A 24,281-nucleotide genomic window follows, 5' to 3' on the forward strand; every position below is an offset into this window, starting at 1 on the left:
ATCTTATCGTTCATGGTCTAGGACTTTTTGTTCATTTTTTCCTCATTTTTTACGTTTTCGTCAACTCTATGTTCTTCTATATGTTTTAATTTATTTTTTTTCTCTTCTTTTTCTACTTCATTTTTCCCTTTTTCCCTTTTTCTGTTTTTCTTCTGCGCCCTGCTAGAGTATTTGGCATCTCTTACATTATTCCAAAAATAAACAGAATTCAGAAAGCCATATTTATAACAAACAAAAAAACAAAAGACTTAAAACCTGTTCATTAGACAATGAAGATGATTTATGATATGTTGACATGGTTTTAATCAAGTTAAGTAAGGAAGAATAACTGACAACACAAAACAACAACATATAATCGAAGAACACTACTACTAGTACTGAAAAACGGAAAAAACAATAGAAAAAATCGAAAATTGATTTATAAAAAATAAAGACGGTAAACAAAACAACGAAATACCGACCAATGTAGAAACCAAACCACAATTGAGCTTAAGATACATTTTATAAAGTAATATATTTATATATAGCTCTCAACTTAAGCTAGGATTTCCCATATCACATGTACATTTTTTCCATATAATCTCGCTCAACAGATAATCCGATTGAAATTATCTTAATATAATCAAAATAACTAAAAGTGGCAGCAAAATTTTTATACAAACTACGAAAATAAATTAATTAAATAAGGATATTAAAAATTTTATTAACGAATAAAGGGGAATTAATTACCTAGATTGAATGAGAAACCTTATAGCGAAAAATTTACTTCGCATATATTATATATGATATGATTTTAAATGTTTTTTTATTAAATTCCAATTTTTAAGTTTTCTTTATTTTCTATTTGAAATATTTTTTGATTAAATTTCGATTTTTAATAATTTTTATTAAATTTAAATGTTTTTTTATTAAATTTCGATTTTCAACAATTTTTTTATTATTTTACGATTTTTAATATTTTTATTTAATTTACGATTTTCATAATTTTTTAATTAATTTACGATTTTTAATAATTTTTTTATTAAATTTAATTTTAAAAAATATAAAGAGAGATAAATGGTAATTAGCCACCCTGGGATTGAATGAGAGAGTTTTAACTCAAAATTTTACTTTGCTTATAATATATATGATATATGATATGATTTTAAATTTTTTTTGATTAACTTCCAATTTTTAAATTTTTCATTATTTTCTATTTGAAATATGTTTTGATTAAATTTCGATTTTTAATAATTTCTATTAAATTTAAATGTTTTTTTATAAAATTTCGATTTTTAACAATTTTTTATTAATATACGATTTTTAATATTTGAATTTAATTGACGATTTTAAATATTTTTTTAATTAATTTACGATTTTTAATATTTTTTTTATTAAATTTAATTTTTAAAAACATAAGGAATGGCAAAAGGTAATTAGCCACCCTAAGATTGAATCAGAGAGCTTTAACTCAAAATTTTATTTTGCTTATAATATATATGATTTAAATGTTTTTTTATTAAATTTCGATTTTCAACAATTTTTTTTATTAATTTACGATTTTAATATTTTTATTTAATTTACGATTTTTAATAATTTTTTAATTAATTTACGATTTTTAATATTTTTTTATTAAATTTAATTTTAAAAAATATAAAGAGGGATAAATGGTAATTAGCCACCCTGGGATTGAATGAGAGAACTTTAACTTAAAATTTTACTTTGCTTATAATATATATGATGATATGATATATGATATGATTTTAAATGTTTTTTTGATTAACTTCTAATTTTTAAATTTTCGTTATTTTCTATTTGAAATATGTTTTGATTAAATTTCGATTTTAATAATTTTTATTAAATTTAAATGTTTTTTTATTAAATTTCGATTTTTAATAAATTTTTTATTAATAGACGATTTTTAATATTTCAATTTAATTTACGATTTTAAATAATTTTTTAATTAATTTATGATTTTAATAATTTTTTATTAAATTTTATTTTTAAAAACATAAGAAGGAGTAAAAGGTAATTAGCCACTTTAAAATTGAATTAAAGAGTTCTAACTCAAAATTTTACTTTACTTATAATATATATGATGATGATATGATATGCAAATAATGTATTTTATCCCAAAAAAAATGCAAATAATGTAAAAGAAACCGGTTATCCTAATGGGCCTTTATGATGTGGGCCTTTACTATCAAACCGAGCAGACCACATTACTAAAGCTAAACGAACCCAATATTTGAAGTTTACAACCCTGTCGGGACATTTATTTATCACATTTATTACCCAAACAAAGGCAAAAGGATAATCGACTTTAATGGAAGCTCAGCCGCTGGCAAACGGTGTCCTCCCCGTCGACGGCGGCTTCAGACGTCGGGAAGTGAGGATTCAACATCTTTGTCAGTCATGTTTCATCTCACATGTCGGATAGGATGAGTGTCTCGGTTTAGTTAATAATTTAAAATATTTGTGCTAAAAGCCGAAAAATTATATATTTAACATTTTTTTTTTGATTTGAGAAACGATTAAACGAACGAGTAAATCTTCTTTTCACATTCCTAACTGCCCTTACCTACGATAATGACTTAGCTGTGGACCCACTGGGAAAGTAAAAAATATATATAAAATTGAAAAAGAAATATAAAATTGAAAGTATAAGTGTGGATCGAACGAGTCATGAAAAAGAAGATATCATCGTCTCTGAATAAACAAAGCAAGCATAGAATGAGCAAGTATTTGAACTTAAAAATGACAAAAAACCTCGCTTTGTTTTGAGACATGTTCCCATGGTTGGTTCGATTCAGTTCTCTTTCCATGGATTTAGATGCGGATTACCAACGAACTCTCTGATTTTTTTTTTTTTTGTAATCGAAAGTTTTGTCCTTTTTTTTTTTCCTTCGTTAGGGTTTTCTTTTTCAAATTTGCCGATAAAATCGTGAAAAATATACCAAAAACCAAAAAAAAACTAGTGAAAAGAAACGAGTTCGAAGAAGAAGGCGAATATAGGGTTTAAAGGAGAGACACAAGCGAGTGAACGGTGGTGATTACTGACTCGATAAGGTAATGATGCTTACTGGGTTATTTTTTCATAAGTTCGTGAGTTTGTATACTCTGTTCTGGATTTAGGATCATACTCTCTGATGCTTGTTTCTGAGTCGGATTTGATCATCGAGAACTTCATAGATTCTGGGTTAATCCTTAAATTCTGGGTTTTTTACCAGAGATTTTGTTCGATTGATCGATCATATGCGGAATCAGTAGCGTTACCGATTTTGAATGAAGCTTTGTTAGTATGATAGTGAGTGGGAGTTACTTAAATTTTCAATTTTTATGTTCCCAGGAACAGTGTTCTCAATTGATTGTAAAGTAAAAGATGAACAAGAGTAGCAATTCGGAAGGTGCTAAAGCAGAACAGATCATATTCGAGTTCTTTGCCAAAAGCCTCCACATAATTCTCGAATCAAGGACTCCTTTTATGTCTTCGAGGAATTTTAGTGGCGAGCAGATGATTTGTTCCCCTTCCTCATCTTCTTCCTCTTCCTCAAGCGTGAGGCCTCGAGACAAATGGTTCAATTTAGCTCTCAGGGAATGTCCTGCAGCCTTGGAGAGTTTCGATATCGGGCGCCGGAGCAGTCTCGAGCCTTTGGTTGTTGATGTGGTTCTTGTGGCCAGGCCACTTGCTAGTGATCAGATGAACTTATCAGGTAAAAGGGAGCTAATCAGGAACTTTTCCGGGAAAGAGTATCAGTCCGGGTGGAATTCTGATCAAGATGAATTGGGGTGTGAAACCAGGAACGAGCAGATAATTGAGAGATGGGTGGTGCAATATGATAATAGGAAGATTAGGGAATCTGCTACTACTAGTGGTAGGAGGTCAAGCAGTAATAAGCTGCAAGTGATGTATAAGAAAGCAACTCTGCTGCTGAGATCTTTGTTTGTGATGGTTAGGCTTTTACCTGCTTATAAGATTTTCCGGGAACTTAATTCCTCTGGGCAGATCTTCAAGTTCAAGCTTGTTCCTAGGGTCCCTACTATTGTTGAGCCATTCACTCGTAGAGAAGAGTCAGAGATGCAGAAGTTTGCTTTTACACCGGTTGATACTATCTGTGGTAGACTTTGCTTGTCGGTGTTATATCGGTCTCTCTCAGATGTCAGCTGCGAACATTCAACTCCTATGTCTCCAACATTTATAACCGATTATGTCGGAAGTCCTTTGGCTGATCCGTTAAAGAGGTTCCCTTCTCTTCCTCTTTCATATGGTTCACCCCCGTTGATGCCATTTCAAAGGCGCCATAGTTGGAGTTTTGATCGCTTCAAAGCCTCTCCACCTTCAGTTTCTTGCTCACCGTCCCCTACACACTCGGATTCACACGCATTGGTTTCACATCCTTGTTCTCGTCGCCTTCCTCCTCATCCTTCTGATATACCCACTGGTCGTAGGAAGGAAAGCTGCATAGAAGAGTATTCTCCTTCTCAAGATTTCTCCCCTCCTTGTTCTCCTTCAGCACCTATACATGCTGTCCCAAGAGGCATCACACGTACTGAGAGTGCTCCTGTCAGAATCCCAGCTCCTGCGTTCCAGTGCAAACAAAATGTGGTGGCACCGTCTCCTCATTTAAAATTGTCGAGACACGCTTCTTTGAAGCTTGTGAGAAACTCTGGTCCTGTTGAACCTGGAGCAGCATTGGAGAAGGTAAACTAACTCTACATGTCTTATCTTTATCTATTTTCTTCATCATGGGAGTGAATGAGTAAAATCCTATATATATTTTTTTTGGTGGGTGGCTCTAGCTGTTTCTTTATGGCAGAGAAGACTTTAAGAGAAATTCTGGGGTGAGGTTATCTTCCAACAGCTCACCGCGTATATCATTTTCTCGGAGTTCCAGTAGATCTTACCAAGATGATTTTGATGATAATGATTTCCCTTGCCCATTTGATGTTGAGTATGATGATATTAGCGATCCTAGTAGCAGGTATGGTCTTAACAAGATAGAAATCTCATTTTGTCATCTCCACTTTTTCGACAACCAAAAGATACAGTCTTTCTATTGCTTTTGGCCCTTATTGTCATTGGAGCTTCCAAAGAAGTAATTTGTTAGAGCTGGCCCATTTATATTTATCAATGTGGAAGCTTGTTCATTTTACTTTCTCACTTTGAGTTTTTGAAGAAAGCAGCAATTAGACCCAAATGATTACTGTCATACTCCTTTATCCGTGCTTCCATCAATTTTGGCGTATTCTTGTACTGTTCTGCTACAGAGAAGATAGAGAGAACTGTTTAATTGTTTCAATCTTTAGTAGAGAAACCAAAGGAATCGTTACTCTTCATTGTCAGTAATATCATGTCTCATATATCTAGTTAATCTTTACCTTCTTTGGGCTGGATTTCTGATCCTGTTCTTGACTGTTATTTTGGAACTGCTTATATGTTTTTTTTATTGCCTTATATCAGACCAGGCTCCTTCGACCAGAGAGGAGATATACATGAACCACTCGAGTCAAGCGGGTACTTGCCAAAGAAGTCACAAGATGCTGCAGTTGGTGCCCTTGTGAGTATGCTGAAGAAAGCTCCACCTCTCAGACAAGATGTCTCAGAACGTTCCATACCTGAAATTTGTTGGAACAACAACAACAACAAACCCGCACAGGCTCACGAGATAGCAGCAGCGTCTATCACAGCCTCAGGGCTTGCTCTGGCCTCAAAGACAACAGCTGATGCCTTGGAAGAGTTAAGGTCTTACAAGGAAATGAAGAATGTGTTGCTTAGCCAATCCACAATGGCCCCTTCCTCGGTTGCTACTTCAGCCTTTGCTGTTTCAGAGTCTTGACCCTTTCTTTGGGTTTTCGGTTTGGTTTTGGTTACTCTCGATGTTTTTCTTTGGGTTTGGGTTTGGGTTTGGTTTTGATGTATCTATTATAAAGCCCCTGAAGTTTGGATGATATTGGTCGGTACCTTATGTAAATAAACTTACACCACAAAAAAAAAAATGTAAAATACCCCCCCCCCCCCAAAAAATCCTATGTAAATTTATCACATACATGTATTAATATGAGAATATCTATCTTTTAAATGTTTTCTACGGAAAGTAAACTATATTTTTTGCCAGAGAGTCGTCCAAAAAAAAGGTTAACAACACGTTGTCGTATTGAGAAAAAAAAACTTCGTCACCCATCGGCGAAATCTGGGAAGACTAAAACCCTAAAAGTAAACCGGACAGACAGTGGAAATCTAATTCGTCTCCCTCGTTGGAAGGAAGAGGAAGATCAAAATGCCGCTCTACGACTGTATGCTTCTGTTCAAGCCAATTATCCGGAAGGAAGGCGTCATCGATCTCGTTTCCCGCATCGGGAAACACGTTTACAGCAGAAATGGCGTCCTCACCGATATCAAATCCTTTGGCAAGGTCGAATTGGGTTACGGTATTAGGAAGCTCGACGGAAGACACTATCAGGTAAATAAAGGAGTGTTGAATTGCTTCAGATACTTGCTGAATCGATGATTTAATGAGTCGATAGAGTTTGTTGGATCAGAATCTGGCCGATTCAATGGTAGTAGCATTAGGGTTTAGTTTGGCCTTTCATACATTAAAAAGCTTTGCTTTTGCATCTTTGTGATCAATTTCTATGATAAAAGTAGTAGATTTGGGGAAGGAATCATACGATCCTGTGTGTATAGGTTGGGATAAAATGTTGTCATTTCTTAAGGTTCCCTCCGAAATGATACTTGTTTTGCCCAGAAAGTATACTCAGTGTAGCTTTTCAGTTGAATTCTTTAAGCAATGTCGTCGAATACCATTCTTGATTCACCTAGTTGAATTTTTACTTTAGTTTAGATAGGGATAACAGAACAGCTAGGATCCTAGAAAAGTTCCTATCTTCACAGTTTTATAAAGAGTTTGATTGTGTTTTGGATCTTCAGTGTGGAGTTTGATGCATCATCACCTTACCTGTTGAAGGATAATCTGGTTCAAACAATCGTTTTTATATATATTTTCTCGCACAGATGTTTTAAACAGTTTCCGTTTATTAGACGCCTGGGAATTGTTGGCTAGGATTAGCATATGTTTGAGAATATCAGCACAAGCTTTAAACACCAATCTCTTATGTCTCTGAAATAGAATCTTCATACAGTGAAGACTGAATACGCATCTTTTTCTTTTTAGTCCCATTTTCTACCTTGGAGGGTTTGAATGTATATGATAGCATAATTATCTCTATGAATGGTGCAGGGACAATTGATGCAAATAACAATGATGGCAACTCCAAACATGAACAAGGAGCTTCACTACCTCAACAAGGAAGACAAGCTGCTGCGCTGGCTCCTAGTTAAACACCGCGACATCAAGATTGGATTATCGGAATTGGAAGATCATCAGGACGAGTCTAACCGAGTTACTAATAGGAGAATGTTTGATGAATCCTCAACGGACGAAGAAGACGATATTTTAGGGTTATCTCGATGAGGAGAAGAAAACAGCTGAAGAAATCGTTTTACTTTGATATGTTACTAAGAACAGATCTTTCATGGGAGCCTCCTTCATCTTTCTCTTAATGGTTATTGATTTTGGTGTGTTTTGTTTACCAAGAAGTGGTTTTTTAGTTTTGTTTTGCTCAGACGATGAAACAAGTTTAATTATGTAATAATCATATTTAGTATTTGGATATTTTCCTACGGGATATTTCAACGTCAGCAATTGGCTGATAAACCCGAGTTAAATGCCACGTGTATTGAACACGTCATTTTTGCATGAACAAGGCGTTTCTCTGTTTTTAGAAGGACTTGAATTTGTTTTTTTAATTTTAGGGTAAATAAGTAATGAATTAAAATAGAGGAAAAACGGAGGTGGTCGTGAACAAACACTTGTTCTATTTCCCCTTGTCGCTGCATCTTCATCCATCGATTTCTCAATTAGGGTTCGGATCTTTCTTCTCATTGTTGTTCTCCTTCTCCGGTTTCGTCTCACGTTGGCGATTTTACCGGAACAGAACAAAAGCTTTATTTATCCAGGTAAAATCGAAGCTCACAATTTATTTACTTTCTACCCCGTTTTTGTGCGATTAAATATCTTCATCGTTTGTTTCGTATGCATGGACGTGAATGGGACCTAGGTTTCTCTCTCTCTCTCAATTTGCTCATTGTGGGTGTTTTTTTCACATTTTTAATTCCTTTTCTCTCTCAAATTATGGAATGATTCATGGTCATTGTTTATGCTATGTCGAATGTGAATATTGATGGAATGCAATCAGGGGAAGAAGAATATTGGATTTTGTTTTTTTTAATAAGAATGTGATGTCAGTTTTCTAAATTTTGGCGAGCTTCACTTGATTATTGTTCCTTTCTTTTTGTTTAAGCTGATTAGTTAAATGATGAGAAGTTTCAAAAAAGATTCCCAGCTGTAATTGGATTAAAGGTTGTATTATTGTGTGGATAACTTGTTGCCTTTGAATATTCTTTCATTGCTTGGTGTATTACTCGAAAAGAATCTAAGGATTTTCTTAAAGATTCTGTGTTTTTGGGATTGTTTCTTTTGTAAGCTTAAAGGTGGATTCTTTTCAAGGTGTAGGAAAGTATGGATGGCTCAGAGGATGCTTCTGTACTTCAAGAGCCTCCTGACCCAGAAGTGCTCGAAGTTGATCCAACTTATCGCTATATAAGGGTATGAGGAAGATCTCTGGAATGATTCTTTTTGAATATCCCATTTTTTAAGTGTTTACCTTTCAATTGGTTAATACTATACAACCAAGCAAAGATGGATTTAGATTCACCTCTATTTAGCTTGTTTTGCTTTTCAATTGCTGTGGTTTGATTTCTATTGTGTGGTGATTTAAATAACTTATGTTGTTAACCAATTAATTGTGTACCTTTCAGTATAAAGAGGTTATCGGAAAAGGCGCATTCAAGACAGTGTATCCTTTTCGGTTCATTTTGATATTTATTTTCTGTGATGATAGCATTTTTTGTAATCAGAAGCTTCCTAGAGATACTTAAGAGAATGAGTATGTTTGTGTTCTGCATCTTTTCTCGTTTTGTACCTTAACTGGAAGAAATCAGGTATAAGGCATTCGATGAAGTAGATGGAATTGAAGTCGCGTGGAACCAAGTTCGAATAGATGATGTTTTGCAGTCACCGAATTCCTTGGAGAGGCTGTATTCTGAAGTGCGTCTTTTGAAATCACTGAAGCACAGTAATATCATTAGGTTCTATAACTCATGGATCGATGATAAGAACAAGACAGTTAACATAATTACCGAGCTATTCACTTCAGGGAGCCTCAGACAGTATGTATCTCCCTTCCTCTCTACCACACAACACTTGTCTTCTGTTATTTTTGTTTGTCATCGTAGAGTTTAAGCAATCTTTTCTGCTCTAGTTACCGTAAGAAACACAGAAAGGTGAATATGAAGGCCGTGAAGTGTTGGGCGAGACAGATTTTAATGGGTCTGAGATATCTTCATAGTCAAGAGCCACCGATTATACATCGGGATCTCAAATGTGATAACATCTTTATCAATGGAAATCATGGAGAAGTGAAAATAGGAGATCTTGGTCTTGCCACTGTGATGGAGCAAGCTAATGCCAAAAGTGTGATTGGTATGGTTTCTATTTCCTCTTTCTTCATGTAGCTTACATATTCACATTTCCGCTTTCACCAAAACTTTGAAGGACTAGAATTTTAATCCACGCTATGTTCTTTCCGTCACATTTTAATTTGTTTTCTTTTGGGTGAAATTGAAGTGTTACTATGTTACCAACAGGAACCCCCGAGTTTATGGCACCCGAGCTTTACGATGAGAACTACAACGAGCTGGCTGATATTTATTCATTTGGGATGTGTATGTTGGAGATGGTGACATTTGAATACCCTTACTGTGAATGCAGAAACTCTGCTCAGATATACAAGAAGGTCTCATCGGTGAGTTTGCAACAAAGTCATATAATCCTTATTATTAGTTTATCGACAAGATTATAACTGAATCTGATTCTTGCTGGTTTCAAGGGAATAAAACCTGCTTCACTCTCTAGGGTTCAAGACCCAGAAGTAAAGCAGTTTATTGAGAAATGCTTGCTTCCTGCATCCGAGAGGCTGTCAGCAAAAGAGCTTCTATTGGACCCTTTTCTTCATGTGAATGGTTTAACAATGAACAACCCTTTGCCACTTCCGGACATTGTAATGCCCAAAGAAGGTGCGTTTGGAGAACGTTGCCTTATGTCTGAAGGCCCTCCTACAACACGGCGTAGTAGAGCCATGTCTATAGATCTCGATGAAGACAACAACCTGCCGATTGTTACTTTTAGCGACAACTCTGGATCCAGGTGTATTGAGGTCAGACGTGCAAAGAGAGGGAATTTTTTTGTCCTCAAGGGTGAAGAAAACGATGAACACTCTGTGTCGCTAATTCTTCGTATAGTAGATGAGAATGGTGAGCATTTTGGTTCAGCTCCAGTTAAAATATCCGTTATGTTCGCATTGTGAAACTTAATATGTTACTGTTTTCTTATTGTAGGACGTGTGAGGAACATTCATTTCCTGTTCTATCAAGACGGTGACACTGCTTCCAAGGTGTCGAGTGAGATGGTTGAGCAACTCGAGTTAACTGACCAGAACGTCACGTTTATAGCTGAACTGATTGATATATTACTTGTCAACATGATACCCACCTGGAAAACCGATGTCACAGTCGATCATCTCATTCATTCGCAACTGAATCAGAGTTCAAGAAGTCACCAGAACGAAGCAAAGCCACAGAAACAAGAGGAGACCGCTTTTCATGATGCTTGTGAGTCGGTTAGTCACTCTTGGACCTCGGATTGTCCACGATCAGACGAGGAAGATAAGCAGGGTGTGGATGCCATTAAAGGAGAGGACGGGAGCTCCAATCAAGAAGCAGAAGAAGCAACGGAACCAGCAAGTGTGGAGGAAGAAGAAAGTTTAAGACAGGAACTGGAGGAGATAGAAGCTAAGTATCAGGAAGAAATGAAAGAGATCGCAAAGAAAAGAGAAGAAGCAATAATGGAGACAAAGAAAAAGCTGTCACTGAAGAAAGTAGAACAAGCTGAGTAGCCAAAAAACACGGCAAAGACGCCCTTTGTTTTTTCTGCTTTATGAGTTGATTTGTTCGTAAGAAGAAGAAGCACTTCGCTTAGGATGAAGAGTTTCTATGCGTTTTACTGTTTCTTCATTGTGGTTGAGGATTTTGATTTGGTAGAATGATTATACGGATGATGTTAGAAAATGTCAGCGATGTTCTTCATTTTTTTTACTCTATACTTGTAGAAAACTACGATGACAATAATTGTGTTGATGAAACATATAATTACTTCGAGCATTACAAATGTAACCAATAGACTGGAACAAAACCATTCGAATGGAGACGATAATTTCATTAAACCATTAAGGAGGAGTTTCGAATCCAAAAACAACCTAACATTTTTGAAGAACACATTAAAGAGTTTCATAAAACAGAGAGATAGGATGGCAAAAACATAACAATCTGGTCGAAATGACAATCACTGATCTCCAGGAAGTGACTTGATGATGTCGGAATCACCTGGATCAACGATGCTGAGGCAAGAAACTCGGAAGTATTTACCACAAGCAGTACCCAAATCCACATTGTTGCCATTGTAGTGATGCACTCCAACTTTAGCAAGCATAGCGTAGTACTCGATCTCTGATCTCCTCAACGGTGGGCAATTGCTAGAGATAAGTATCAACTTTCCTAAACCACAAATCGAAAATCCAACACTAATTCAATTCAACGGAATTACGAAGACGAAGCACGCGATAGATCAATCGATGAGTAAAGCTTTTTGTTTTTGGTACCTTTGGAGCTGCGAAGGGATTTGAGAACAGATTTGTAGCCAAGAGTGTACTTGCCACTCTTCATGACCAGAGCTAATCTGCTGTTGATTCCCTCATGGGACTTCTTCGTCTTCTTTGCCGCAACCATTTTTCGACGCCGGGAAGAGTCACAGCTCGCCGGATTAGCAGGGAGAGGCCTTCGGGGTCTAAGCAGAAGCTGTTGGGCGGCGGAGAAATGAGAGCTTAAATAGTGAGACGGAGGAAGGCTTAGGGTTTCTTTCTTTGTCAGAATTTGAGGCCCAAGACCCAAAATTAACTCGACCTAGGGCTCAAACTAAACCTGGCCCAAATTCAGTTTTTAGTGTCGATCATCTCATTCATTCGCAATTGAATCAGAGAACACTCAAGAAGTCATCAGCACGAAGCTTAGCCAAAGAGACAAGAGGAGACTCAAGACTGCTTTTCATGGCTTATGAGACGGTTAGCCAATCGTAGTCAATGGATTTCCAATGTCCAAACGTGGAAAGATAAGCAGTGTGACATTGCTAATCTAGAAGCAGAATAGGCAACCGAGCCAGAAAGTTTGGAGGAAGAAGACAGGTTAAGACAGGAACTGGCGCAAACTAAAACTAAGTACCGGAAAGAAGGATTAAGATAGCAAGTGCAATTAAAAAAAAAAAAAAGATGTCACCAAAATGACAGAGCAAGTTGATTGAGTAGCCAAAATATAGTACAACCAACACGTTCTATATATTTGCTTTCTGTGTTACGTTACAGGATCTTTTGGTGGTTAAGATTTATTTTGTCGAATGTTAGAACATAAAAGTGATGATGTTACACTGAGAATGTTGTATGTTTTGTTTTCCCTTTCATTTGTAGAAAACCACGATGAAATTTCTTTGTGAATTTACTTGATTTGAGCTTCACGAATATAGCAATCGTGCGTTGGCATAAAAAAACTAAGTAACTACTTCATATAATTGATTCTATCAATAGAGACGAAAGTGTAATAAACCATAAGGAGTCTAGAAACCAAAGAAACCAAACATTACGTCTTTCAACAAAATCTTGCATGAAGCAGAGACAACATTTCATAACAATCTATCGAAATGACAATTACTGATCTCCAGGAAGTGACTTGATGATGTCGGAATCACCTGGGTCAACGATGCTGAGGCATGAAACTCGGAAGTATTTACCACAAGCAGTACCCAAATCCACATTGTTTCCATTGTAGTGATGCACTCCAACTTTTGCGAGCATAGCGTAGTACTCAATCTCGGATCTTCTCAACGGTGGGCAATTGCTAGAAATGAGTATCAGCTTACCTAAACAACAAATCGAAACCCAGCAATTACTCAAGAGAGCTTTGACGAAAAAGCGCAACGAAGACGAAACACAAAAAGATCGAATCGACGAAGAATGTTTTTTTTTTTATCGTACCTTTTGAGCTGCGAAGGGATTTGAGAACAGATTTGTAACCAAGAGTGTACTTGCCACTCTTCATCACCAGAGCTAATCTGCTGTTGATTCCCTCATGGGACTTCTTTGTCTTCTTCGCCGCCACCATTTTTCGACGCCGGGAAGGGTCACAGATCGCCGGATTATCAGGAACAGGCCTTTCTGGTAAAGCAAGAGCAGTTCGTCGGCGCAAAATGATAGGTTAAAAAGCTAAATAAGAGAGATGAAGTAAACCCTTAGGGTTTCTTTCTTTGTCAAGGTTAGAGGCCCAAGGCCCAAACGCAAATCGACCCAAGGCCTAAACTCAACAAGGCTCAAAAACTCATTGTTTAAGGTAATCTACCTGATAATTTCTTATCCACCCTTAACTTTTTGGCGGGAATTTTTGGGATTGGCGAAATTGCAGAAAATGAGAAAATCTGAATAAGGGAGAAACAAAACCCTTTCGTTGGGGGAAATTAGAGAGAATCAACGAATCAAGGAACGAGAAAACCATCGATGGGTCGAATAGATGTAGCTGCGGCGAAGAGGGCGTACCGGACGGCGACGGAAGTGGGTAACCGGAGCGAAGAGGCGAGGTGGGCCAACAATGTCGGCGACATCCTTAAGAATGATGGAGAGTACGTCGAGGCTCTCAAGTGGTTTCGAATCGATTACGATATCTCCGTAAAGTACTTGCCTGGGAAAGATTTGTTACCCACTTGTCAGTCTCTTGGCGAGATCTACCTCCGCCTCCAGGATTTCGAAGAAGCCTTGATCTATCAGGTAAGCCTTTAAAAAATCTGATTTTTCTACTAGGGTATCTTACGGCTTCTGATTTGCCATGATAATTTTTGCTGTTTCGAAAATTTTTTGCCTCATCGAATTTCTCTGAATGTTTGGGATCGTGGAATTGAATACTGTTTAATTTGGGGAAAAATGATGTGATAATTTGATGTTCTGTTTTCGTCTCATAACCTTCTCTTTTCTGGTTATTGCAGAAGAAGCATTTAGAGCTTGCTGAAGACAATAATGACACTGTGGAGAAGCAACGAGCTTGTACTCAGCTCGGTCGTACCTACCATGAAATATTCTTGAAGTCTGAGGATGATTGTGATGCCATTCAGAGTGCTAAAAAGTACTTTAAGAAAGCCATGGAACTTGCACAGGTCCTCAAGGAGAAACCACCTCCTGGCGAATCTAGCAGCTTTCTTGAGGAGTACATCAATGCACATAATAACATTGGTATGCTTGACCTTGATCTTGATAATCCTGATGCAGCCTGCAAAATACTCAAGAAAGGGCTGGAGATTTGCGATGAAGAGGAGGTGAAAGAGTATGATGCTATGCGTAGTAGGCTTCATCATAACCTTGGAAATGTTTTTCTGGAACTGAGAAAGTGGGATGAAGCAAAAGAACACATCGAAATGGACATCAATATCTGTCATAAAATCAATCATTGCCAAGGAGAGGCTAAAGGGTATATCAATCTCGCTGAATTACACAATAGAACCCAAAAGTACCACGATGCACTTTCATGTTATGGTAAAGCTTCTGCTTTAGCGAAATCTATGCAAGACGAGAGTGCGTTGGTTGAACAGATAGAGGAAAATATCAAGACAGTGAAGAAAGCCATTAAAGTTATGGAAGAATTGAGGGAAGAAGAGCTTAGGCTTAAGAAGTTATCTGCAGAAATGACTGATGCCAAAGGCACTTCGGAGGAACGAAAGTCTATGCTCCTAGTACATGCTTGTCTTGAACGTCTTATTGAAAAATCCAGCATGGTATTTGCATGGGGGAAGGTGAGTATTATTTCTTAAATACTCCTTGTCTTTTTCGATCCCAACACTCCATACCATGTCTACATGTGTGTGAAAAGTTCCCAAATGTGAGCATTGTTAGATTTTCAGATTTCATCAGGGTACTATGAGAATGGAGTAGGACAGCTATGTTATTTTCTTGTATAGATTCAGGTTTTGTGAAGTTCTGTTGATGACACTGTCTTATCAAATCAGTCAGGAAGGTTAATTATTCAAGAGCTGCTTGATTTTTGTCCTCTCAAGAAAACATATCGTTTGAAAAGTTAGTGCTGAATTAACATTTTATTTAACACTAGACCAAAGTGGCAAAACTATATTTATTCTGTATCAAACGGATATTGATCTCTGAGCCACAGTTCCCTTGACTCGTAATATATTCTGAATATTAAGTAGGAAACGGCCATTTAATTTTTTCATGCAACTAAAAGGGTTTCAGTTTTCTTCTTTGAATGTCTTAGCATCTTGAATTTTCAAAAAGGAAGAAGAAAATAGCAGTTGAACTCTGTGACAAGGAAAAGCTGAGTGATGCCTTCTTGGTTGTTGGAGAGTCTTACCAAAAGCTCAGAGATTTCAGAAAGTCCCTGAAGTGGTACGATAGAAGTTATGAGAACTACAAAGCAATTGGTAATCTAGAGGTGAGATTTGTTTGCTTGCACGCTTAATTATTACAACTTATATTTCATTGTTGTCATCAGAATTTAATTCACAACACCAGTAAAATATGACGAGGTCTCTACTTCCGCATGTTCTATGTAATAAGAACAGTGATTTACTATTTTGGATTTGTCAATATTATAGCTTTTTCTTCTTTATTGATTCTAACTTTCACTTATGGTGGTCTCTTGTAGGGTCAAGCACTAGCGAAAATTAATATAGGTGATGGTTTGGACTGCATTGGCGAATGGACAAGAGCACTCAAAGAATATGAAAATGGGTACAGGTAGGTCCAATTATCAAATTGTGCATTTGAGATACTGGAGTATTTTTTTGTTTGTGATTTAATCCAAGTAAATGGATCTACTTATTAATCTTCCTTGAGAATATTGACAATTCTATTGGGTAATCCCACTCTGCGCTGAAGATCCTCTTCATTGTTAGAAATTTGAATGAAGGCTTAAGCAGAGCAAACGTAAATCTGATATAAACTAAGTTCAAGAATTATTGCACTATGGCTTATGAATAAGTATTTCATGTATAATGATTCAGTAGTTTTCATGATCACTGTAGATAATTATAGCAGATTTTGCATTTCCAATCACTTAAAAAAATTTCCGCGATATACATATACAGACGTGAATGCACGCACACAAAACTACATATCACATGCTAGTCAATTAAACTGAAGGTCGTTTTGGATGTATTATCATGTGATCCTGCAGAATTGCTTTGAGAGCCAATCTTCCTTCAATTCAGCTTACTGCACTGGAAGATATGCATTATAGCCATATGATCAGATTTGGGAATGCTAAACAAGCCAGGTAATCATTACTATGTAGTCGCTGGTCTGACGATAGATACAAAATTAAACCTGGTGCAAAGTTTTGCAGGGCTGCAACTAGGTTTGCAGTTTCAAAATTTCAGTTTCTCATAGATAAATTCTACTGTGTAGGGAGTTGAAGGAAAATATACAAAATTTGAAGGAGTCAGAACATGGTGAGGGAGCCCAATTTGGTACAGAAGATGAATGCTCTGAAACTGACTCAGAAGAGCATGGGGATATATCAAATGATAGGCCAAATGCATGTAGTTTGCCATATCTCCGAACATCAAATTCACTTAGACCAGAACCGTTAGCAGATCTGGATGAAGCAAATGATGACGTGCCACTAATTTCACTTCTCCAGCCTGGAAAACGTCTTTCCAAAAGGAAACAGTTTTCAGGAAAACAAGATGTTGAGACTGATCAGGCCAAGAAAGATTTCGTCGCACTAACAGATCCTCAGACAGTTGCTGGTCGGAAGCGTATTCGTGTAATCCTCTCTGACGATGAAAGTGAAACCGAATATGAGTTGGGATGCCCTAAAGGCAGTTTTCACAAAATTACAAGCCAGAGTGAAGAATTTTCTGATGAAAGTATGTATTATGATGGTGCTGTTAATTGTACGGATAATCCTGCTATTCAAGATCATGTAGAAGAAGGCTCTTGCTCGTATACGTCTCTTCGTCCCACTAAAGGTGCTCCAAATGTCAACAATTGTAGACCTTTGATCAATACTAGAGCTGTTGAATCCGCTGGTTGTGGTATAAAAGGATCTCAATGTGAAGCTGGCGAATCCAACAGCACGCAATGCAAAAATGGAGCTGCTCTCGTGAACCATGCTTATTCCAAGACTGAGGATGTGAGCATCCTTGACCTTGTTTTTGAGTTATCATTGACTATTCTTGATTGATTGAAGTTCATTTGCTTTTTTTTGTCCACCATTCTTTTCCATGATAGCTATATGTTTTACTGGTTGCAGCAAAATATAAAAATCAAAATTGAGAATGAACATATGGCTTTAGACTCGTGTTCTGGCAATGATGAGTCTGTGAAGGTGGAACTTACTTGCTTATACTATTTGCAGCTTCCTGACAATGAGAAATCTAAAGGTATGTGACCATTTTGGTTTCTCAGCAAACGTTTAGCATGAGTGCATGATCCCAGTTCTGGTCCATCTCTCTATAAAATCTCAGCCTCGTGCTTAACAAATTCTGTTGTGCTATTTAATATTATTCCCCTTGTTAAAAAGTATGCTATTGTATTAAAATTCTGAACTCGAAATGTTTATATGAATCTTTGAACATACAATTTTGATATCATCAGGCCTGTTGCCGATCATTCATCATTTGGAATATGGTGGTAAAGTTCTGAAACCATTGGATTTATATGAGATTCTCACAGGCTCTTCTGAAAATGTTGTTATTGAAGCTTCCGTGAATGGTAAGTATTCTTTTTATATACAAACTGGACCGTCCTAATATTTAAATTAATGATTCTCTAACTGATCTTATTATAAAATTGTTTTTGATCTCAACTTGTTTTTCACTTTTTTTACATGAGTTTGGCTGAACCGTCGTATTGGTTTTTAGTAAACTCATTGATCCATCATCCATCCCTTATTTATATAATACGGCTGAATAAGCCATGTAATTGATTTGTTGCAGGCTGGGTTCACAAGCGCGTGATGAAACTATACATGGACTGTTGCCAGAAGTTGTCCGAAAAACCTAGTATAAAATTGCTTAAGAAATTATATATTTCGGAGGTGAGTACATTACTTCTAGTTTGCCTTTTAGTGGATGAAATAGTTTCTTCTCTTTGTTTGCTTTTCACCTTACTTAAAATCAAGCTAGCTACAAATTATTATTATTTGGTGTGTAGTCTGAATGGTTGTTTATTTGTATGTTTATCAGGTAGAGGATGATATCAATGTGTCAGAATGTAAATTGCAAGATATATCAGCTGCTCCTTTACTGTGTGCCCTCCATGTCCACAATACAGTTGCTATGTTGGATCTCTCCCACAATATGCTAGGTGAGAGATTCCTCTAACATCTTACTTGGCATCATTCCACGTGCAGTATTAAATTTTGTCGTATAGCGAGATGACGGTAGCTGATTATATGATAAGGAACTTACTAAATACTTAATCGTCCATATTCTTATTGGTTGTTAGGGAATGGAACAATGGAGAAACTGAAACAACTTTTTGCCTCATCAAGCCAGATATATGGTGCTTTAACTTTGGATTTGCACTGCAATCGATTTGGTCCAACTGCTTTGTTTCAGGTACCCCACTAGGCTCAAAGCTTGACAAATTCGTGTTATTCTCCTCGTTTAATATACTCCCATTTACCAGATCTGTGAATGCCCTGTTCTGTTCACTCGGTTGGAAGTTCTCAATGTGTCCAGGAATCGACTTACTGATGCTTGTGGATCATACCTCTCAACCATCTTGAAAAATTGTCGGGGTATAGTTTCCTTTTAAGAAACTGTCATCTATGGTATCTAATTGTTCTGTTATTATTTTTTGTTTCTTGGTTTCACTGGTGATCAATAAACCCGGTAGATATATGAGATACGTATTTTTAGTCTAATATTCTTAACTCTTATCTTCGGTTCACGCGCTTATGCTTAAGTGTCCCCTTTTTTTTTAGCACTCTACAGCTTGAATGTTGAACATTGTTCACTCACATCGAGAACAATCCAAAAGATTGCTGATGCCTTGTATCCAGAGTCGGGACTTTCACAACTCTATATAGGTAAACTTTCAAATTTGTTATCTACATTCATTTTTTTTTAATCTCGTTTTATTTTGCTGAGGATGGTATATCCGTACTTGTATATGGCAGGTTATAATAATCCTGTTTCAGGGAGTGCTATTCAAAACCTTTTGGCTAAACTAGCTACTCTAAGCAGGTTGAAAGAAAAACATAAAGCTGTATTTTTGTTAACTTTTCCACTATTGTAAATCAATCTAACGCTATCATATGTTAAACCACTGCAGCTTTGCAGAACTGAGCATGAATGGCATTAAGCTGAGCAGCCAAGTTGTTGATAGCCTTTCTGTACTTGTTAAGACTCCATCTTTGTCAAAACTTTTGGTTGGCAGCTCCGGAATAGGAACGGTAATGATATGGTAAACTTTTAAAATGAATTCTTATATTTTGATAAATGCATCCTTTTTCATCTGACGATGTTCTCCAAATTCTAGGATGGAGCTATCAAAATCACTGAATCTCTATGTTATCAAAAGGAAGAAACTGTGAGGCTAGACCTTTCATGTTGTGGACTAGCGTCTCCTTTTTTTCTTAGGCTCATCCAAGATATTACTCTAACTTCTAGCATTCTTGAGCTTAACGTTGGAGGGAATCCAATCACTGAAGAGGTATATTTTCTATGACCTGAACATCCTAAAGCTCTTATCTCTAATCTCTGTTGAGACTGAAATGGAAGAGAAAAAGTCAAAGAATTGTGCACTCAATTAATTTCGTGATTCTGCTACCATTTCAAAGCTCAAAAACAATCTTTGGACCAATGTAAAATCCTGTCCACTTACATTACTGGTCCTCTGAAACACAATATACAAACAGGGAATCAGTGCACTGGGGGTGCTGCTTACGAATCCTTGTTCAAAAATAAAAGTTCTGACTGTAAGCAAGTGTCATCTGAAGCTCTCTGGAATTCTATGCGTAATTCAAGCGCTTTCAGGTCTGAACTATTATTATATTCCATAAGTCTCTTGTTGTAGCTGCTACTAAACCATCTTCTCCTTTTAAACTATCAACTAAACGTTTTTGCAGAAAATAAGAATCTCGAAGAGCTTAATATTTCTGAGAATGCTAAACTGGATGAGACTGTGTTTGGCGAACTTGTGAAGGAAAGCTCAGAAATGGGACAGCAAGAACATGGTACGTGTGAATCTATCACCGCAATGGACAAAACTCATAGAGTTGAGAGCAAAAACCATTGTCAGAACCCAGAGAAAGAACAAGAGTTATGTGAAACCAGTATGGAGTGTGATAATCTGGAAGTTGCAGACAGCGAAGATGATCAAATAGAGGAACAAACTGCAGCCTCGAGTAGTCTTAGTTTACCACGCAAGAACCATATTATCGAAGAGCTTTCGACCGCGCTTGCAATGGCTAACCAATTGCAGATTCTGGACCTAAGCAACAATGGGTTCTCAGTTGAAGTCTTGGAAACATTATACATGGCATGGTCATCATCAGGATCTCGAACTGGCATAGCCCAAAGGCATGTGAAAGATGAGATTGTCCATTATTATGTAGAAGGAAAGATATGTTGTGGAGTCAAATCATGCTGCAGAAAGGATTGAAGATCTTCCTTGTCTGAAACTGTATTTTGCCAATATGAATCTTCAGGTAGAATGCTTGAGTCAGATTTAAATTATCACCTTCTTTTAAAATTTTGTCGTACTTCAAGATATAACTATTGAGTATTACTGTATTAGACCGTTTCAGAATCTTGTACATAAGTCTTTGTGATGTCTGTAAATACTGAAGTTGAATATTGCTTTCTGCTCATTAAAATAGTGATCTTCACTTTGGTTTTGATTTTGATTTTTAGTTTTGTATCCAAATTAAAAGCATTGTAAGATCTATCAGTTTGGTATAAGTTTTTTAATTTTTTTAGTTTGGATTTGGCTTCTTGAAAAAATATATTTTTGATTTAAAAATAGATATGTAAACTTTTGATCAACTTGATGTATAATTAAATATTTATTTTCGACTGGATAAGTAGGTTAATCAAGATTGATCACCCACTTATAAAAGTGTAGAATTTTTGAGAAAGTAGAACGTTAGTTAAATTTGTATAATTTGATTAAAATAGTAAGAGCATCTCCAATGTATGACTCTATATTTTTCTCTATTTTGGAGTAACTCTAAAATGAAGTTATATTTTACTTCAATGTAAACTTCATTTTTTATGATAAAAAAAATGGAGAAATTCTATTTTTTGCTATATATAGAGTAACTCTATTTTTTACTCCATTTTAAAGTAAAATTTAGAGTAAGGTTGGAGAGAAATTTGCTCCAAACTCTATTTTACAATAAAATTTGCAGTAGGGTTGGAGATGGCCTAAAGCTTAAAGAAATTGGTGAAAATTTCTTAGTAAACCGATGTAATAATAATGAACAATTCAGAAGGAACATTTTTTTTTTTTAATTTTAATTGAGAAGGAACATTACATACGTGTATTTGTAATTTTAGAATCGATTGCGGAATTATCGGATATTAATGTTATCATTTTTTACGATTTAACGTGTAATACCATTATCACCATCATATCCTACGAATCATGCCGTGTTCGCCATTTACTCTTCCAGGAGTCATCATTGTACATAACTGTTGGAGTTATATTTGAATATTGATATATGTAAATGTAACTTGATGGAAGATAAGAAGATAGTAAACTAAGCAAAAGAAATCGTAAAAGTTTAACTTATATAGTTTTTTGTGAGCTTATTCTTTGTAGAGATGAAAAAAGTAAGCTTTTGAACATTTGTCTGCATTTAGAACCTTCGGCGGAAAAATTAAGCTTAACTTTTTGTTAAAACGGCACATCTTTCGGCTTCGTGTCTATTGTGAGTCGATCTTTTTGAATTCTATAAAATCTACTTAATCATGTTTACCATTAAACCATAAACAACTTAAAGTGAAGAAATGTATTATACATGCATGCATTTTATATGTAATCGTTATCAAACAATTAGTTGGTTATATGTACGTACATAACCTTTCGTTAAATCTCGAGATTTCTTATGCCAATATAAATTTTAATGTAAGATTTCTGCTTGACAAGCAAATGAGTTTGTTCATTGTTGTTTTGTCCACCATAATTTTTGTTATGGATTTTTAATTTAATTTTGGTATGAATCAAGAAAAAATCAAAATAAAATCAAAATTGTTTTTTTATAGATTAATAAAGAAAATGTAAACGAGTGTCAAATCAATCCGGGCGTGGCGGAATGGGTTATTGGGACACTCTGTACATGACGAAGGCTACTATTATTATTTTTACGATTTTACGTTAACAACCTAACCTTGCGTGATCTTTTGGACTATCGTCACTATCTCATTTCACTCTTTCTACAATTTTAAAAATAGCTTCATGCAATGCCTATTGTTTCGCTATCTTATTATAATATAGTATATTCTTTATCCAGGAATATAAAAGATTTAGAAGACATATTTTTCTTCTTTTAATATCTCATTGGTTGAACGAGTAAAAGATGACCCACGGTGTTCTCTTGACGGAAAATGAAGTTGTTGGTCTTTCTTTTTAAAAAGAGGATAATTTTTCCATTTTTCACCAATCAAACTTTACCAAATGCAATTATCAACACCTTCGATATTCTTAGAATTCAATAAAGTGATTAATTAGGTGAAGTGGCTAATTAAAGATGTTAAATTACGTATGCATTGAAGTAACGAGAGATTGTTGCATCTAATATCTCCTCTCGTAAACTTTAATTACATATACAAAAGAAAAGAGTAAGAATAGCAAAACCCAGACCTAATCACAATATCTTTCACTTCTACTCTAAAGAAGTTACATGCAAACCAAAAAAATAACCAAAAGATCGAGGAACAATTAAAAGGGGTCAAACATCTGAAACACTAATTACATGTCAAAACAAACATCAAAGATCGATGAATGGCCTTGTACCCTTGTTTTGTGTATGACTGTGCATGCAGTACACATATTATATATAATATATAATGTAATCTAGAGAGTGAGAGAGATAGTGATCATGGAGACAGCAAGGCTTGTATACCAATGTCGTTGTGTTTTCGTGAAGGACCTGAAGCTGGAACAGGGAAGTGTCTTGGCAAGAACCCTAAGAAATGGCCTCTCCTCATAGTGTTTTTGTTGTGATCATTATTGGGGTTTCTGTAGAAAACGCTTGACGGTGAAGAGACTCTCGACGCGTCGCAGTGGTGAATGATGAAGAAGCAGAGGATCAGAAGAAGAAGAGCATGTGGGTTCATTGATAATCTTTCTCTCCAATAATGTGAATGTGTAAGAACCATCTTCTGTGTTTCGAATCTGAATCGGTGAAAGAGATCACTAGAGAGATGTTGTTGTTTTGTTTCAGTTTTGGGGAAGTGGGTTTTAGTTGAGGACTTTTGATGGAGTAAAAGATGGTAAGTAGTGATGAGATCAGCAGATTTTGAGAGACAAAGAGAGGGAGAGAGAAATGAGCTTTTGAAAGCAACCCCTTTTGAATAGGTCTCTTTCTCTTTGGCTGGAACAATTATAATGGGAAACAAAACTAAATAAAGGTAAGGGGAACTGAAAATTCATTTATTGCATTCTATTTGATTGAATCGCTGAACAATCATCACTTTTGTGGATATTTTCTTTTATTTTTTATAAATAAAAGTTTCTTCTTGTGCGTGGAATATGTATCCCTTTTTATACCAAAATATTTCGAGTATATAATATATAGAAAATCATGGATTTAGAATTTATTCTTTTATATACATGCAGTGTCAGGTGGACCGGGGGACCTGAGAAGCAGACTATAAGGAAGCAAATAGTATTAAAACGAAAAAGCAAGAATAGTATTTTTGAGTCATTTGTTTACCTTTTTATTTCACTATGATACAATTTTTATTATTTTATGTTAGTTAACAATGTATTTAATTTTTTACCCACAACCTTCTCTTAATTTGAAGCTAATATATACTGATTTTCCTCCATCGAGGAGCTTGAAACAG

General features: G+C 35.8%; 7 protein-coding genes across 9 annotated transcripts; 4 read left to right on the forward strand and 3 right to left on the reverse strand.

Annotated features, from left to right (window-relative positions):
* The first annotated feature begins 2,682 nt into the window (after positions 1-2,682).
* Positions 2,683-6,049, forward strand: LOC18023738 (autophagy-related protein 13b). Its single transcript, XM_006406505.2, has 4 exons — positions 2,683-3,048; positions 3,329-4,681; positions 4,780-4,961; positions 5,441-6,049. Exons 2-4 carry the CDS (start codon positions 3,362-3,364, stop codon positions 5,814-5,816), a joined length of 1,878 nt encoding a protein of 625 aa, XP_006406568.1. The 5' UTR covers positions 2,683-3,048; positions 3,329-3,361; the 3' UTR covers positions 5,817-6,049.
* Positions 6,050-6,067: 18 nt separating this feature from the next.
* Positions 6,068-7,652, forward strand: LOC18023739. The gene is made up of 2 exons (XM_006406506.2): positions 6,068-6,440; positions 7,218-7,652. Exons 1-2 carry the CDS (start codon positions 6,258-6,260, stop codon positions 7,449-7,451), a joined length of 417 nt encoding a protein of 138 aa, XP_006406569.1. The 5' UTR covers positions 6,068-6,257; the 3' UTR covers positions 7,452-7,652.
* Positions 7,653-7,832: 180 nt separating this feature from the next.
* On the forward strand, positions 7,833-11,279 carry LOC18023740 (probable serine/threonine-protein kinase WNK6). Of its 3 annotated transcripts, none has more exons than XM_024159353.1 (8): positions 7,833-7,996; positions 8,524-8,645; positions 8,858-8,895; positions 9,041-9,268; positions 9,361-9,581; positions 9,746-9,903; positions 9,988-10,411; positions 10,496-11,279. In XM_024159353.1, the coding sequence occupies exons 2-8, from the start codon at positions 8,559-8,561 to the stop codon at positions 11,050-11,052; spliced, it is 1,713 nt and encodes a 570-aa protein (XP_024015121.1). In that variant the 5' UTR covers positions 7,833-7,996; positions 8,524-8,558; the 3' UTR covers positions 11,053-11,279. The 3 variants fall into 3 exon arrangements, with proteins under 3 accessions (XP_024015121.1, XP_024015120.1, XP_006406570.1); XM_024159352.1 differs by having other exon boundaries at positions 8,547-8,645; XM_006406507.2 differs by having other exon boundaries at positions 8,553-8,645.
* A 70-nt stretch (positions 11,280-11,349) lies between these two features.
* Positions 11,350-12,016, reverse strand: LOC18023741 (putative 60S ribosomal protein L30-1). Its single transcript, XM_006406508.2, has 2 exons — positions 11,815-12,016; positions 11,350-11,710 (listed from the first exon to the last, which is right to left on the reverse strand). The coding sequence occupies exons 1-2, from the start codon at positions 11,939-11,941 to the stop codon at positions 11,499-11,501; spliced, it is 339 nt and encodes a 112-aa protein (XP_006406571.1). The 5' UTR covers positions 11,942-12,016; the 3' UTR covers positions 11,350-11,498.
* Positions 12,017-12,746: 730 nt separating this feature from the next.
* LOC18023742 (putative 60S ribosomal protein L30-1) lies at positions 12,747-13,479 on the reverse strand. Its single transcript, XM_006406509.2, has 2 exons — positions 13,237-13,479; positions 12,747-13,121 (listed from the first exon to the last, which is right to left on the reverse strand). Exons 1-2 carry the CDS (start codon positions 13,361-13,363, stop codon positions 12,910-12,912), a joined length of 339 nt encoding a protein of 112 aa, XP_006406572.1. The 5' UTR covers positions 13,364-13,479; the 3' UTR covers positions 12,747-12,909.
* Positions 13,480-13,649: 170 nt separating this feature from the next.
* On the forward strand, positions 13,650-21,036 carry LOC18023743 (protein TONSOKU). The gene is made up of 18 exons (XM_006406510.2): positions 13,650-14,019; positions 14,235-15,035; positions 15,512-15,688; positions 15,902-15,993; positions 16,433-16,531; positions 16,663-17,392; positions 17,513-17,642; positions 17,857-17,973; positions 18,198-18,298; positions 18,447-18,567; positions 18,709-18,821; positions 18,892-19,003; positions 19,190-19,294; positions 19,385-19,451; positions 19,540-19,660; positions 19,747-19,920; positions 20,126-20,243; positions 20,336-21,036. Exons 1-18 carry the CDS (start codon positions 13,753-13,755, stop codon positions 20,869-20,871), a joined length of 3,981 nt encoding a protein of 1,326 aa, XP_006406573.1. The 5' UTR covers positions 13,650-13,752; the 3' UTR covers positions 20,872-21,036.
* Positions 21,037-23,309: 2,273 nt separating this feature from the next.
* LOC18023744 (protein IDA-LIKE 4) lies at positions 23,310-23,591 on the reverse strand. Its single transcript, XM_006406511.1, has one exon. It carries the CDS (start codon positions 23,589-23,591, stop codon positions 23,310-23,312), a length of 282 nt encoding a protein of 93 aa, XP_006406574.1.
* Between the last annotated feature and the right edge of the window lie 690 nt (positions 23,592-24,281).

The sequence above is a fragment of the Eutrema salsugineum genome, unplaced genomic scaffold, assembly GCF_000478725.1.
Source record: "Eutrema salsugineum unplaced genomic scaffold, Eutsalg1_0 scaffold_13, whole genome shotgun sequence".
Taxonomy (NCBI): Eukaryota; Viridiplantae; Streptophyta; class Magnoliopsida; order Brassicales; family Brassicaceae; genus Eutrema; species Eutrema salsugineum.